Genomic DNA, 16038 nt, shown 5'->3' on the forward strand with positions numbered 1-16038 from the left:
ACACGTTCAGGGGCAGGCTTCACATAGGAATAAACACCTCCCCCCAGATCTTCACAGTTGCTCTCCTCCTGAGTAAGCCAAACTTTTGTTTGATTTCTCATGAATATTCATACAGACTTCACAGGAAGGTTGCTGACAGAAGCACCATCCTTAGTGCTTTGCATTTCCTTCGATGATTGAGACTCATAAATGCCAAGGTAAATGACTAACTCTTCTGAACAGCACAACACTCGTAGCTGTTGTTAATCACTGGAAGGAAGCATTGCAGGTCTGGGGAGGGGAGAGCTTTGGGATTATGTTTGTTTGTTTGTGTCTGCATGATTTCAAAGTCCAAAGACAAAAGCAAAAAAAAAATAAAAAAAAAATAAATAAAAATGGACAGCCTCAAAGACCTTCCTAGCCCTCATGCCTTTAATCCTTACTCAGTTGTTTTTGTTCAGAAGCCATTTGATGTTTGTTTTTTCCCTGCTAAACTCAGAAGAAAAAGCAAACGTGTATGTGTGTGAGTGCACAACTGGGGGGACCAGAAATGTGCAAGGAAACAAGAATGTAAGCAAAGAGACGCTTCTGGATCCTGGTCAAATCCTCTGGGCTCCCTGTCTGACGGTCCTCACAGCAGCTAGCACCCAAAAAAGTCAGAGAGCCAAAAAGTCAGCCTTGGCCTAGGCTCATGCAGGCAAGGAGAAGATGCTGGCTTGCAACAAGCAGTTCCTGCTCCCCACCAGAGACTACCCAGCCTCCTTGCTCCTGCGGTAGGGCAGGCTAGAGAAGTCAGCAAGATTACAGCTGAAACAGTACAGGCAAATCCTAACGTTTCTCTTCATCCAGATCAGTCCCGTACAAGCAGATCTGTAAACAGAAAAGCCTGTGTGCCTTCCCAGGTGAGGTGGCACTGAGGAGGTATAAAACACAAAGCAGCAAAGCTAAACACAACAATTTCAGGATTTGTACTGGAGCACTGTGATAACTAAATGCCAAGAAAAACCTGAATCAAATACCATCCAAGCAGAAAATCTCATGCTCTGAAGCAGCATCCCAGAAGAGTTTTCTGCAGAATAGTGGCTGAAACCCAGGCTGTGCTGCCTGGTGCTTGTTTGGAGAGCACATTAAGTGCTTGGTACCTATAATGACGAAGGTGAAAAATGCCTATTAAAGTGAGGAAGAAGGAGATTGTCATCCAGAAGATGCTGCTCCTGCTGCCTCCCTGTCCCAACACACACACAGAAAAAAAAAAAAAAAAAAAAAAAAGCCATGAACCATGAGCATAGTATTGCACATCACAGGTTTGGAAGGACAGAAAATTGTGAGAGACTTTCCACTTTCATTCCATTAAAAAGAAATTTTGCTAGTTTGGTCCTCGAGGTAGCACTTCACATAAATGACTGTTCCTGGAAGTCTTGCTGTACTAACTGGAAGTGGGTGTGAGACAGTGTGAAGCGTCAAAGAGCACACCCGTTATTATGGACGGTGGTTGCACAAGCTGCCTTATCTGAGAGTCTTTCCTGAAAGCCTCTTTGGCTCCAACACTGTCTGCATAAATCTTTCCAAAAGGAAAATTTTCAGCTTAACTTCCAACACCTTCTAGGTCTAGAAAAGACAAAGGTGAAACAACATGCCAATGCCTGGCCTTGGCTAACACAAGATTGTCTGTACTGACATTGCCATGCCCACAGAAACCTATTCTTATTTAAAGGAATAAACCTATCAAGCAAGCAAACAAAAACCTTATCGATGATATAATAATTCTCACAAGACTGAAACTTGCTTAAGAAGTAGCACAAGGTATGTCAAACTGCTGTGCTTCAGCAAACGACACCTGAGATGCAGACCAAGTTAGCACTGCTCTTCAAAGGAATCCGATTGTATCCATCTAGGACATGTATGTGCCAAAATGAAGTCATGTTGGACTGTCTACTAAGGGAAAATGCTGGATACTAAAGCATCGTAATTTCTTTTATTGTGTGAATCCAAAGATTCTGCTGACTACCTAGAGCTTACACTATATACCATGAACACTAACTCATTTTCATAGTCTGCTTTCCTAGAGGTAGTTTCTCATCTTTAAATAGGACCTACATTCTTGTTCCCAACTAGAGGACTTGCCTTCACTAAAAAAGCACTTTGAATAAGGCCACTTCAAGCAGTCCCAATCTTTTTGTATAACTGACTTTTCTACCAATTTTTGTGTCATATGCACACGACATATTTCCTTCCAGATAGCTAAAGAAAACAGATTAGAAGGCTGGGATAAAGAAATTCAAAATTCTGCAAATATGGCTAAGAGTTGTTTCCTCTCCTTTTGGAATGTGCTCTTTGTGGCTAGACAATAAAGAAAAAGTTATTTTCTATGAAGAACAGACCTTCCATTTTTCCTTTGACTAACTCCATGGGCACAACCATTTATTTGGCTTGAGCTGCCAGAGGATGTACTTGCGCTTGAAAATGCACAGGCTGAAATCCTTCACCAGGAGGCAGAATGAATTTGTTTGCCTCACCCGATGCAGGTGCTATACACTGAAGAGGAATAGCAGAAGGTGCATGATGGGTAGCAGAAGACGGAGGAAAGAAAAGGAAGAATTTAAGATTAAAACTCAGTTTTGCAGTAGCCACAAAATGACCTATACATGTGTACAGACATATATAAGAAAAATAGTAACACCAGGCCCCTTGCAGAAATAACTCCAGGTGTATGTCTGGAAGGGAGGATATTAATCAGGTGGACAATTTCTGCACTGAGTACTGGAAAAGAAAAATAATAATAACACCACAACACCAAATCTGCCACAGATGAGCTCTGATTGAACCTTCTGGATGTTACTGTGCCCATGATGAGCAGCATGTTTTCCATGCTGCCCCATGCCGCAGGTGCCCCGGCGAACCAGCCTGCTCAGACTGGGCACCGCAGAGCTAGGAGCAGGAGCGGGACAAAAGCAGCTCTCACACTACTTGTTGCCCTGCAAAGTGCACCGAGCACCTTGGAGCTGATATGTTCACACCATGGGGACTGCTGTGGTTCCACCACAGTTATCCAAGAAGAGCGCCTGTCAATATGCTTGTCTGGGAGAAACACCACCACAGCTAAATCTGCTGGATTTTGTCAATCAGTGCTCCAAGCAATGTTTCTCTAAGCCTCCAAGCACCGTTTCCATATCAAAACTGAAGAAAAGGTTGGAACAATTCTCTGCAGTCGGTGCACGTCCGTGGGAATTACAATTCTTCATTTAAACAAGACTGAACAATTACACTAGAGTTTCAGGAAAATATTAGAGTCCACAGGCTGATGTGTACGAACACTATGAAAAATGATTAGCTCATTAATTCCAGGCACTGTATTCATTTCAAACACATAATACAGCCTTAATTTTGCAAACAGATGTGCTAATGCAGATCCGAACACCACAAAGATTAGCAATTCTCTTCACATGCAGAGAAGAGAGGGAGAGGAACGTAGGAGAGAACTGGTGAAAGAACCACAAACCATAGCGCTAGGATCCACTTTGAGGATGAAGATAAGTGACAGAACAGACACACATACAGTTCAATACAAAACAGATTTTGCTAAGGACTGCAGTTAATCTGATTGCTCTTACTAACAGGAAAAGAAAAGAAAATATCAATAACAGAGTGAATTAAAAAGGCACAATCAAATATTACCAACAAGATTCTTAGGGCTCTTAGATATCTAGAGTATGAAAAAATAAAATAGGAAGAAGGCAAAATGAAGTACAACTATACTTTACATCTAGGATAAGAGAGACCTCTAGAAGTAATATTGCCACAATGAGTGGCAAAGCAAACCAAAACAAAATGAACCCCTTTCTATTTTTTTTTTATTCTATTTAATTTTCTGTAGAGTAAATATATAATTAGGAAATAGGTTGAAAATACATGTAAACAAAAACCCTTTACTCTGCAGAAATGACCACATTTTACAGCAGCTATCTTGATAGTCTAAAGCACGCTTTCTACAACAAATTGATTACTTTGATATGCACAATATTATATCACCATTGAATTTGTGATTTGAGTATTTCTGAACCTGATGGTCAGAGAGTTTGAGATCAGTTCAGAGTTAATCTTTGATGTCCATCTCTACTTAAAAGTGTTTTTCTAAATCTTAGGTCCAAAGCAAAACAGTGGAGGTTCTAGCCCTGAGTTTTCAAAAGCCAGGTTAATACCACCATTGCACTCCTTGGTGCTGTGTTTTATAAGCTGATCTGTGGACAATTCTGCTGTGAAAGAAAATTGCATTTTTTGGACTGTATGCTATTTTGCAGTCTGTTCACATTAAAATATGTAAGTGGATGAACACCTCCTTCAGTAGATAACAACAGTCCACAAATTGAAAAGATGATTGAGAAGTAACGTTGTAATGCAACAGACTAATTCCATATTATGAGTCTTTTTTTTTTTTTTCTTAATTGCAAAAAAGGCAGCACTTTGTTTCCAGTGTCAGGAAATATTTTGTTATTTTCAAGAACTGACATACCTACGATAGCTGACAGCAAATGTGATAAGCATGTGTCTCTTCTTCATTCACTGTCAATATTATCCCAATAGTAAAAAACATTTTCAAGCTTTATGTAACACTACTTTGCCAGAGAAGAGAATTCATTTTACATTTGTTCTTCTGTTGTACTGCCCTGGTTTTGTAAGTTCTACACATTATATTTAAACTATAAAAATGCACATTTTAAAAAACATTGCATGCATATATTTTTTATTGGAATGAGAAACATAAAAGTGCTTCAATATGAGTTTCAATATTTAATGCCTTAAGACTATCTTCAACAGCAAGCCTCCAAATATTACTGACATCTCCTGCACCAGGTCACAGCAAACACTACAGTTTTGCTAAATGACCGTCAGATACTTACTATGAAGATACTGAGCAATGTTTATTATCCACTCGTCTGTTAACTTCCCAGCTTTTGTTATCCTGGTGCATTTCAGCTGACTCGAAAGATCTCTCGATTCAATCCAACAAATTTTGTCCTCTTTGTAGCTATAATCTAGTGTCAAAATTGCAGATCCTTTAACAGGGGTTCGGGAAGACACTTTGCTTCCATTAAGATACAAGACCTCAATTGTTTCAGAGTTTGCAACCAGAAGAAGAGGAGGTCTATCAGCAGGCTCTGAAAACAAATCAGAATTCAAAGTGTTAGCAGACTGTGTATAGCATATTTATCATATCAGTTTTAACATAATTTTTAAATGTTCTTACCTGCATGTTTTCAGAGATATAATAAATAGGTTTTGTTTTTATTTTCATAACTATCATATATTCCAAATTACTACTCTATTTTATCCTGCTGTTCTAATAGTTCACATCATTAAAGAAAATTAATTACCCTAGCCCCACAGCTTCTGTTTAATTCCAAGTGTCATTATTGCAACATTTTTCATGCCCAAGTCATAAAAAGAAATACATTTATGCAAATTATTTCTATCCAGATTACTGACATTTCTAAAAGAATGGAGGGCAGTAAAACCTGAAGAATTTATGAGTCCGCATGAAATGGTGAGGTACTTTTCATATCTTTACTTTCTCTTACTTTTCGTAAAGTAAGAGAAAAACTGAGTGAATGCTTCTACAAAGCAAAACAAAATATTAAAATATAAATAAATAAATAAAATAAAAAAGCACCAAAGCAAACAAACCCAATGCAATGGAACCTGGCTACCTGCAGATGTTGGGTATAATACTGTGCAATGCAAGGGAGAAAGCTTTATGCAGTGGAGAATCCCGATAGCGAAAGGGAACAGAGACTGCACAGTTTCCACTGGGTTAACATTCAGGTCACAATAAACAAACAAACAAAAAATATGAAGAAGCAATTCACATTCACCTGAATTACTTTGACTGGAAATCCTGCCAGTAATTTATAAAAATACTTGAACAATGTGTGAACACTGAAGGGAACAATAATACCCAAACAGTGAAGAATATATAATTTAAAGTACAAGATATTCAGCTGAAGTGATGCTACAGGATAATGATTTAACACCCAGGTCAAGTTCAAGTTACAATTAAAGAAAGGTATGTTGTACACCCAGAGGAACAAGCAATACTCATCGAGCTAAAATATGTTTTGCATATGATGAGTGCTATTGGGCACAAAAACAGCTGGTCTTGCTTTCGGTGTATTTTAATTGCATTCCTGCCTAGAAAATCCAGGGCTGGTTTGAAATTATGCATCTGACTTAGTCAAGTATTAATTAATATTAATCTCAGTATGATGAGGATTTTGAGAGGGGGAGAATCCCCTCCCTCATCCTGCTGGCCACGCTACTTTTGGTGCAGCCCAGGACACAGTCGGCTTTCATACATTGCCAGGATTCTACTTCTTTTTTTAATTTTTTATTTTTTACTCCTAGGGTAGGATTAGAATATAACTGGCAACTTGGTGTAGCTTTTCAATTTATTTATTATTTTTTTTTTAAAGAGAGGAAGGTAACTCATTTATATAAGCAGATGTTTATCCCCTGTAAAGAAGGGATCTCTGCTTTGACTGAACTTTCCAAAGAGACTCAGGTTCTGAGTCACTGACTTCCCCGTACAGCTGTTGTTGCACTAGACCAACTATACACACTGGAGCATGCTCCTTACAACAAACCATTGGTTAATTTCAGTATAAACAATCATTCCTGAAAGTTGCCACCGCAAGCAGCAGGATTTAAAGTAAGGAGTAAGCAAGAGCTACACAAATCAAGATATAAATTTTCTGCAGATTTAGATTTTCTAAATATATATTATAATGTTCCGCAGATACAGATTTTCTGCAGAGAACCTCAGGAAGGTAGTTCAAGAACTACTCACACCTATTTATACACCAAAGGTGACAAGAGATGGACTATGTGGAAGAAATATTGAACAAGTCAGTGCTGTCAATATTTCTAGATGAAAAGTAGAATTTTCAAATAAAAAGAATAAATGCTTATATGGAACCCAAATTGACTAAGTCCCATTGAATATCTAAATCTGTTATTGATGACTTTTTTAGCAGAAATACTGACTCACAAGGTCCCACAAAGAATTCTGGGAACTTCTTTGCATCTTTAAGGAAGATGATATTGAACTTTCATGCAAATTTTATGGTTTAAGTTTGCTTCAGGTTTAATTGGAGTAGCAGCGATGCCTAATTTTGCAATGAGGTATGTTCACACGAATAATAATGCCAAGTGGACACACTTCTGAAGTTGTACTTAAAAACAAACAAACAAACAAAAATTACCCTAAAACACAGAAACTCACACTGCAGTTGCCAAGCATGTGGAAAAAATATTTGTGTTGCCAAGTCTCACCCCAAGAGCTCTCAGCCTAAAGCAATCTGCTTACAGTCAGAAAAATAAAACAATGTTTAAATACTGTATTAAAATGAAATATTTTCAATCAACATTTTACTTCATACAGTTTTCAAAATTTTGCTAAGCAATATCAGGTGAGAAAATGGGGAAAAATGCATAAATAAAAGGATTTACAAATAATATTTCATCAGCAAGTCTGACTAAAGAGAAAAGATGCTTTATTAAATACACTGCTCAGTGGTCTTAATGAAATCCACTGAAGTAGGCTTTATATTCTGTTCTTTGGTACCATGTGCTTTTATTTAAACATCTCTTTTGCTGATATTTTGTTTACTTTTTTGCCTAAAACAATACTTTCTATAATGGATCAGCATGCATTCCTTCTAAAGTGGATTTCATTCTTTCCTATAGTTTTTCAGTACCTTGGAGCATACTTCTCTCCCCAGCAAACCACATGTTGATATCTGCAAAACCACACTTGTATAACTTACTACTTTTCTAACTTACTGACTGTCCTTATCTTACATTTACTATCACCATTTAAATCCATGCAATTTTTTGAAAAATTTCAAAGATCTTTAAAGACTGAAGAAACTTATTTGTGAAACAAACTCTTGTAAAGTGTTGAGGCACAAATGAAGCCACAAGTGAAGCTCCGTAGCCATGCCTTTTTTTTTTTCTCCAGAAAAGAAGGCAATGAAGTTTTTAATAAGCAATTTTATTTAAAAGGTGTCCTGTGTATGGAAATGTCTGTCCCTCCCTTTCTTATAAACTTATGCTACCCATCAGAAGAAGAGAACTTAAGAGTTTCTGTTTTCACCACTCACTGACCCCAATGGAGAGTTTCCAGACTGGTACAAAAGGTGTTTGTGTCTGCCTCCTGCCAAGTTTTTTACATCTAACAGCTCTGTGACCAGCTGCTTCCTTCCCATGAAATAACATCACTCCTTTCCTAACCAGCAGCAGTGTGAAAATTTCCTTATTAACATTTTTGCTCCTGTACTTTGTATTAAGGAAGATATTACCACTGCCTGCAATCTGTAAAGCCTTCAAGAAGCAGCAGATACTTAGGAGCTGTTTGCAGATAAGGAGCCAGCCTCGTTGCTCAGTTGTCCAAGGCTGTCATGGAGAACCATATCCTTTCTTGCAGTGTTTTGAACCTACGTATTAGAAACTGTAACAAGGATTTAATGCTTCACTGAACTCTAGATAAAGGTTGTATTTCAGTATTAATGTCTAAGAAATAAAGGAATTATGAAAAAGAATTAGCATTGACACTCCTGAGCAACAGCTGTAATCAAACCTGGCTCCAGATAATGGAATCACAAGTACTCGTGGCACTGCTAAGAGGTTCTGCTTAGCTGGCACTAGTAAACATTAAAACACATCTGTGTTCGTGCAGAACTTATCCAGAAACCAGATTATTGAGCTTGAAATTCTATTTTTCAAGCAGTCCATACATGAAACAATTGAAGGGCTTGAATCAGTTAATCATGCTTTTTCACAGTAGGGTATTTAGCTTGCCTATTTCAATGTTGTTCAGATTAAGACTGATTCATTATTACTTACTAAAAAAGAGTAATATATGACATTATCATGAAGAAAAAAGAAAAAAAATACAGAATAAAATAAAAAAGTTCCTTTAAAGCATTTTAAAGTATTGTGTAAGGTAAACAAAAAAAGAAAGAGAAGCTGAAAAAAATGTCTCGTCTTCCCCATCATAAAAATCTACTTGTCTGTTTCCCAAGAACAGAATCTACAAAGCTTAAAAGTTTAGTGGACAGATCTAAGATGAGTTGCAGTGAGCTGACTGCAGCTTTTCAAATAACTGGACTTCATGTGTGTTATTCTTTCTGGAGTTTTCCTTTATTTATTTATTTATTTATTTTAAATAGGAAAGATAAGACGTGAGTAGCTCTCTAATCCAGGGAAGTTTTATGATTCATCCCTCTTGGCTAAAATGAAAGCATCTTCCTTTGGATTATGTTTAAGATAGAGTGGTGGAAAAGATGAAAGTCTTGCATTTTCCCCCCTCCCTGATCTTGCCTAAAGTACAGATCAGTACTGATGTCACAACAAATAAGAAACTAAGGCGTTTTGCTCTGCCACCAACAGTCCTACTTCTCTGACAGAAAATCTTCAGAAATGCCAGCATTTGTTGTGTTTTTCTTTTTTTTTCTTTTTTTTTTTTTGTCATTACTATTATACAGAAAGGATAAAAATCTTAATTCAGTGTTTACAAGCAACTAGAAAAACCTTCTCCTGAGGTAGATTTTAAGTCCTTTGCTCTCAGCAATGCATGTATTGCATAACTGTCTGAAAAATATTTAGCACTGTTGAATAGAATGCAGTCAAATTTTATTCTGAAATTAATTTTCAGTGCTTAAACAGTCTTACAATGAACTTGAAACTAAAACCCTTGAAACTAAAACCCTTTCTAAAACCTTGAAACTTAGATTTGTGAAATTTTACAAGAAAATTGTTTTGTGAAATAAATTTAAGAGTGATGAATGTCAGAAACAGGTTTTTTACTTTAATCATTATCACTTCAACCCTCTTTATCCACATGACAAATGTTTCTTCTCACATGGTATTTCTCTCTAGATGGCCTATGAGGGTATAAAATATATCAGGAATTTTGGAAGAAGGTGATTTTTTGTTTCACCAGCTAAAGATTTCTGATTCTGTCGGATTGTTTTCTTAAATATGCTTTCCATCCAATGCAGGCCTTAGAGTATAGGCATACAAACTTGGCAAACAAAGATTTTCCAAAATTCTTCTCAGCAAAGCTACATTTTGTTTCATTTTCACCTTAGAAGAAGTCATTAACTGCTTCTTTATTCATAAAAGAAAGTGTGGTTAAAAAGTCAGGAGAAAAAAACATGGTGTGCCCCCAGCTGTTTCGATACCTATTTTAACGTCCTTCCCAAAGGTACCGTGCAGCTAAAAGTTTCAGGCTCCAAAGTTACATAAATGAGCCGAGGAAGTAAAATGCAGGCTCTAATGAGGGATGAACCTCCCCACCTTCACAGCCAAGCATTTGGCTGCCTGAAGGGTAGAAAAACAGCAGCTTGTGTGAGGTGCTCTGCAAATTGTACCTACCGTACCACACGCGGCCAAGGCCGCTGTGCAGGGATGGGTTTGGGGCCTGTGGAAGAGGCCGAGGAGGCCTCCAGAGGCCGCCTGCACCGGGACAGGGCTCCCGCAGGCCACAGCTCCCAAACTCAGCTCCCCTGCTCAGCGCCTTGGGAACTGGGCCTCCACGAGTTCCCCCACTTCTCTTCGTGTGAGGATTCAGAAACCTCTCACTCAGGTTACAGAGGCAACAAAAACGTGGCGCAGGGCTCGTAGTTACCTCTTGTGCTGTACCTAGGACCACGGATGACAATTTATATTCATAGCAGATCTGCTGTTATTAACATCAGAAAGCTTTACATAATGCCTAAGCTAACTTAAACCTCTATTGCTTCTTATCTTTCATACCTTTTGCACACAGAATATTCTTTAGTTCATTTTCTTTATGAATTTGACAACTGCTTTTGTCAAATGCAGACTAAATGGATAGCTCGCTCTTTCCATCCTTATTCTCCTTAGGCTTTTTAAGGAAATTAAAAAGTTGATTATTTTTTCTAAAGGCTCTTTTTCCTTTTTTTCCCTTAGATACAACCTTTTCCCTGGATTCTCTTCTACCGGTCCACATCTGCTTTGCATGCTGTCCCTCTCTGGATGTCACATTCCAGCTGACGACTTCCCAGTGTTGAGTGAGCATTAGAATTACTTTGAAGTCATAACGCTGCTTATACATATCAGGACTGTACCTCTCCCCTTGCTCAACAGGATGGAATTGCCCAATTTCTGACCTGTGATCCATTACACAATTTTAGATACTTTCCGGCAGGACTGGCTCCTCGTTGCTTGCTCCCCAATCTTTTTTTTTTTTTTTTTGTGCAGGGCAGCACCTTGCTTTTGACCCTGCTTGAACCTTATCCTACAAGGCAGCAACCTGTGAAAAGCAGTTTGTATCATCAGTGAAGCTATGAACATGAATGCTTAAGGAATGCTACATCCTGGTACATGGAAACGTCACTATTTTCCACACTGTAAACTGTGCCCTGTGAAACAACATAAGCTGTTACAGGTCAGTATAGCTCTTGTAGCGTTCTCTGCTAAAAGCACCATCATCACTGTGCCAGGAAGTTCTTTGACCTCTGTGCTCTATGAAGAGTTTAGCTCCACTGTTCAACATATTGATAACTGAATCCAGCCTTACTTCAGAGAAAAATTATGATTACACACAAAACCAACATAACGAGCAACACTCATATCTGCGCAGTGCCATGATCTTGATTTGCACTATACTGAAGTGATTTCTCTAGTTAATGACTAGTGAGCCCATGCTGAAAATAACAGAAAAGATGAAAACTACCATAAAGCAAACATGACAAAGCTCTAAGAAAGACAGAAGAACAGTTCTTCTCTGTTAATATATGATCTGATTTATTTCAACAAGACCACCAAGACATTGACACCTCATTACAACACTGAGTTACACACTCTGCTGGATATAAGAAAGGAAATTCAAAGGCTCATCTCAAGCCCAACGCTGGCAACATGAGAATTTCCTGACCTGGAATAGTGATATTGACTTTTATGCAGCGGAGGAAGAAAAGCATTAAAATATTTTTACTTTTCGTGGTCTTTCTTATCTCACAACACTTATCTGTGTATTAAAAAAAATAAATAAATAAAAATCGCTCAGCCATGTTGTGTGGAACTGTATAAAACTTCATACAAGCAGTACAAGAACATGTAACTTACTGGTGCTCAAGTCAGAACATACTTAGCGATGTTCTTAACTTGAGGTAGCCTCAAAAAAATAGTGGACCTTCACATTTTATGATGATAAAATAGCTACAAATAGAAAGACTCGAAAAATATATAATAAACAGCTTTATACTAGGGTGTTGAATCATCACGGATGTAAAAACAAACAAACAAAAAAAAACAAGAAAGTGTGTTTTTTTAATATAAAAACATTGTTAAGTCAATGTGCTGAGTATGAAAATACTTTGTACAGTATCGCTTCATTCAACAAAATTCACTAATTTCCTCAAATAACCAATTTATTATTGCTAGTGAAACCATGCACTAACTAAAAAGAAAAAAAAAGTCTAGTGTGAATATGTGTATTTTGAAATTCACCTCGGGATATTACAAGGACAAAGCAATCTCATGCCTTTTTTCATCCTAAGGGTACAATTACCTTGTGATCATTTCCTCTGCTTCCTCACTACCTCTGCTGTCTTCCCAGAGTAAACAGCTTATTTTGTTTGTGTGAGGAAAAACCTTTGATTTATTTATGAAGAGGGAAACTGGGGACTATTGTAATCTTGGCTGAACTGAGTATTTCACTTTAATTAATAACAACCATATAATAACTTCTAATATTTCCCTTGGAGTATTGTCATAATATGTGAAAAGTTGTTCTAGGGTTGTTGTGTTGTTCTTTGCAATACAGTGAAGGACTTCAAGTCCATATCTTCCATATGCTCTTCTATCTATGTTTTCATATATATTGTCTATACAGGACCAAAACAGAAATTATTTTCATTAAGGTAAAAAGATGTTAAAACTTACCATTTTTGGCCTTGCAAGATCTGTTATCAGGCTGAAGTACGTAGCCCTCCACACAGCTACAAAGGTACGATCCATCTGTATTTATACACATCTGGCTGCAGCTTCCATATGTATTACATTCGTTCAAATCTAAAGGGACATTAATGAGATTGTTTAAAGATAATAAATAAATAAATAAATAGTGGAATTTAAAAAAAAAAAATCTAAGAGGAAAGTTTGATCCATTAAATCATTAGGGTAATCATTATGGTATTTATGTATTCCCCTTCTCAAGCCATGACCTTATCACCAACATTGGCTGTTGAAATTACCCCAGCAACCAAACAGAAGGCCAGGAGTTCTTGAGTTAAACTGCTGTTTATTTTTAAAGTTAAAACCTTCATTTGTTCAATTAGCATCCAATGTCTACATCATGTTAGGGAGACATCCGGACTCTTGTTGGTACTAGAGAACGCTTGTATTTAAAATTATAAGGGGTTGTGGCTGAAACAACATTTCAAGGGAGAAAACTGATTATCCTTCTCAACCTATTTGTGCTGGAAATGTCTTACAGCTCCTTAAATGAACTTTCACAACTTCTACATTAAACCATCATCCACTACATCAAAAACTATATATTTCTCTAATCTAAAGAACAGTTTTCTCAAGTAGGATATATAAGCATAATACCATAAACTCAAGACATGCTATTTAACAGTGGTTGAGGGTTTAAGTAATAAATTGACTTTTTAAAAAACTGCTGTTGAAATTATTTCCTCAGATATATTTTCAATCACGAAACATGACAACCATAGAACAAAAGAACTTAGAATAAATTACATTTATGAAGAATCTGGCTTAGCACTATTACGTGTAGAGGAGTGATTGGTAGTGAGCACATACATAAGGCAACAGAACTCCAATCTGCTTATAAAAATAAAACAAGAAACAAATACCTGGACAGAGAATTAAAAAGTCATATATTTTAAAAATGGAAAAGAACACCAATTTCAGCCCACATTTAATTATGCCAAAATAACATTCCCTGTTAAGTTGTATGATCTGGGAGGGTTCATTTATCAAATTCTAATCTAGATGTGACTTTATGGGCATGAGGCGAAATGCTGCAAGTGTCCCCAGGTCTCCTAGCAGTGAGGTCTGGAGAGCGGCTCACACAAACGAGCTGTAGGCTCATTTGAGCAAAGGAAAAGAAAAGGAAAAGAAAAGGAAAAGAGTGCCCAACTCCTTTGGTCAGGCTGAGGATGCTTTCATCCCAGTAAGTTAGGAATAGCTGCTGCTGGGGCATGGGCACAGGAATATCAAGGAGTCAGCAGGGAAGTCCGGACCCTCATTATGGTGGGGGGCTCTTTCCCTCTGCCTGATCCCACAAGTTCGTGCTCATTCCCTGATGAACACCACTGAAGCTGGGAAGGAAGCTTGTGAGCACAACAGTTCATCCATGCTCACCAGCCTTCTGTTAGCCTGCCTGCATGGCTCCCAGACCCAAGCTGGCAGCCCACCACTGTTCCATGCACCTGACAGCCATCGAGGAGCCATTAAGAAACCCGTGTGTCAATCCTACAGCATCTTTCTTGTTTACCTGTGCAGCTTCTGCCATCACTGCTCGTTTCGTATCCATCTCCACAGTAGCACCTGGTGCCATTCCTGGTAATGGCGCATTTGTATTGGCAATTCATCTGTTGGCACTTGGGTAGCAATTCTGTAAACAGTATTATTTAGAGCAAAATGTTAATAAATGCTAATTTATTATTCCTATATCACAAACTTTAACAACATATATATGCATATATATGTGTGGGTGTGCAAATGCACCTCTCAGGAAGGAAACACCATCACCATTTTCACTAGCTGTTGTTGGAAATATGACATAATACATTGGGAAATGCTTGCTTTGAAAACTGTATTTTGGCAAGATAATAAATCAGCATTCCACTTCTACCAAAAGTTGCTCACAAATATATTGTCTAGGTGTACTGTTGTTCTTCTTAGATGTCTCTTTTTCACACATCAGTCATATTTAAAGCAATGATTTGGAAAAAATAAAAAATATTTTTTAAAAAAAAAAGCACCAAACCTCAAAAGAAAAAAAAAAAAAGGTTGTAGTCATAAAAACCAACAAAGATTATGAGAAAGATTTCAACATCTTTGTCTTCCCTATTTGTCATATCAAGTGATCTTTCGAAAGCTTGTCTTGATTTACTGATACGCATATAACCTTTATAGTAATCAATGGGCAGGTATTCTGGCTCAATAATTTAATGTTGGACATGTGCTGTTGGATAAACACTGGACATAATGTATGTCATTACTACTGAAGTCCTTCATAGCATCTATTGCTTACATACATACCATCAGTGCAAGGCATGATGCTAACAGCTAGAAGAAATATTGTAAAAATATACACTAATGATTTCCAGAACGTAACAACATGAAAACAAACTAAAAAAAAAAAAAAAAAAGAGAGAAACTTCTCAGCCCCAAGCTGGATGAAGTATATCAATTATTCTGCTAATCAAAAAAGAGTATTTTAATGAACAACATTTTTCCCTACAGGAAAATAAGAAAATGATTGTGGAAAACAGCTGTAAAAGCTTATCTGAAGATATTTTTCAAAACTACATGCAGATGGATCAGAAAGTAACCCAAAAATGGACAGAGAAAGGTTCTGTTGTAGGGTTGGATTCAAGTGACTGGGAATGTCCTAAAGAAAAGGAGAAGTCTGTAGTTTAATATGTGGGCAATTTTAATCTGTCTGATCATTATTCATCAAGCTCTACTGGGGTCTAGGGTGAAAATTAATATGAAGAAGAGTCAGCATCAGCATCTGAAACCTGGGGCTGCTGGTGTCAAAATAAAGAGGACACTTTGGGAGAAAAGTGGATGTGGCTGCCACCCAAAGTTACAGCTTACTGTACTGAAAGAAAAAAGAAAAAAAAAAGAGGTGTCACACAATTATCAGAGGATATTCCCTAGAATTCTACAGGCCACACAATTCGGAGAGTGACTAGAGGCTGATAAATCATCTACTGTCCAAATCTGCCCATTTGCTAAGCGGTTTGTGGGTTATTTCCCTGCCTTGTGTGCCCTTGTGAA

The 16038-nt window shown here is 37.4% G+C and overlaps 1 protein-coding gene across 10 annotated transcripts in view; it reads right to left on the minus strand.

Moving 5' to 3' along the window:
* Window positions 1-16038, minus strand: part of LRP1B (LDL receptor related protein 1B) — a 681046-nt gene that overhangs the window by 316389 nt on the left and 348619 nt on the right. For all 10 annotated transcript variants that reach the window (XR_010832147.1, XR_007162924.2, XM_048062804.2 and 7 more), the window contains exons 4-6: window positions 14525-14644; window positions 12946-13074; window positions 4878-5135 (exon numbers count right to left, since the gene is read on the minus strand). Coding sequence is in view for 8 of the 10 variants with exons in the window: in XM_048062804.2 (XP_047918761.2) it covers window positions 4878-5135; window positions 12946-13074; window positions 14525-14644 (507 nt within the window). In the remaining 2 variants the exon portion in view is untranslated. The remainder of the gene's footprint in view (window positions 1-4877; window positions 5136-12945; window positions 13075-14524; window positions 14645-16038) is intronic.

This window comes from Anser cygnoides, chromosome 6 (assembly GCF_040182565.1).
Source record: "Anser cygnoides isolate HZ-2024a breed goose chromosome 6, Taihu_goose_T2T_genome, whole genome shotgun sequence".
NCBI classification, from domain to species: domain Eukaryota; kingdom Metazoa; phylum Chordata; class Aves; order Anseriformes; family Anatidae; genus Anser; species Anser cygnoides.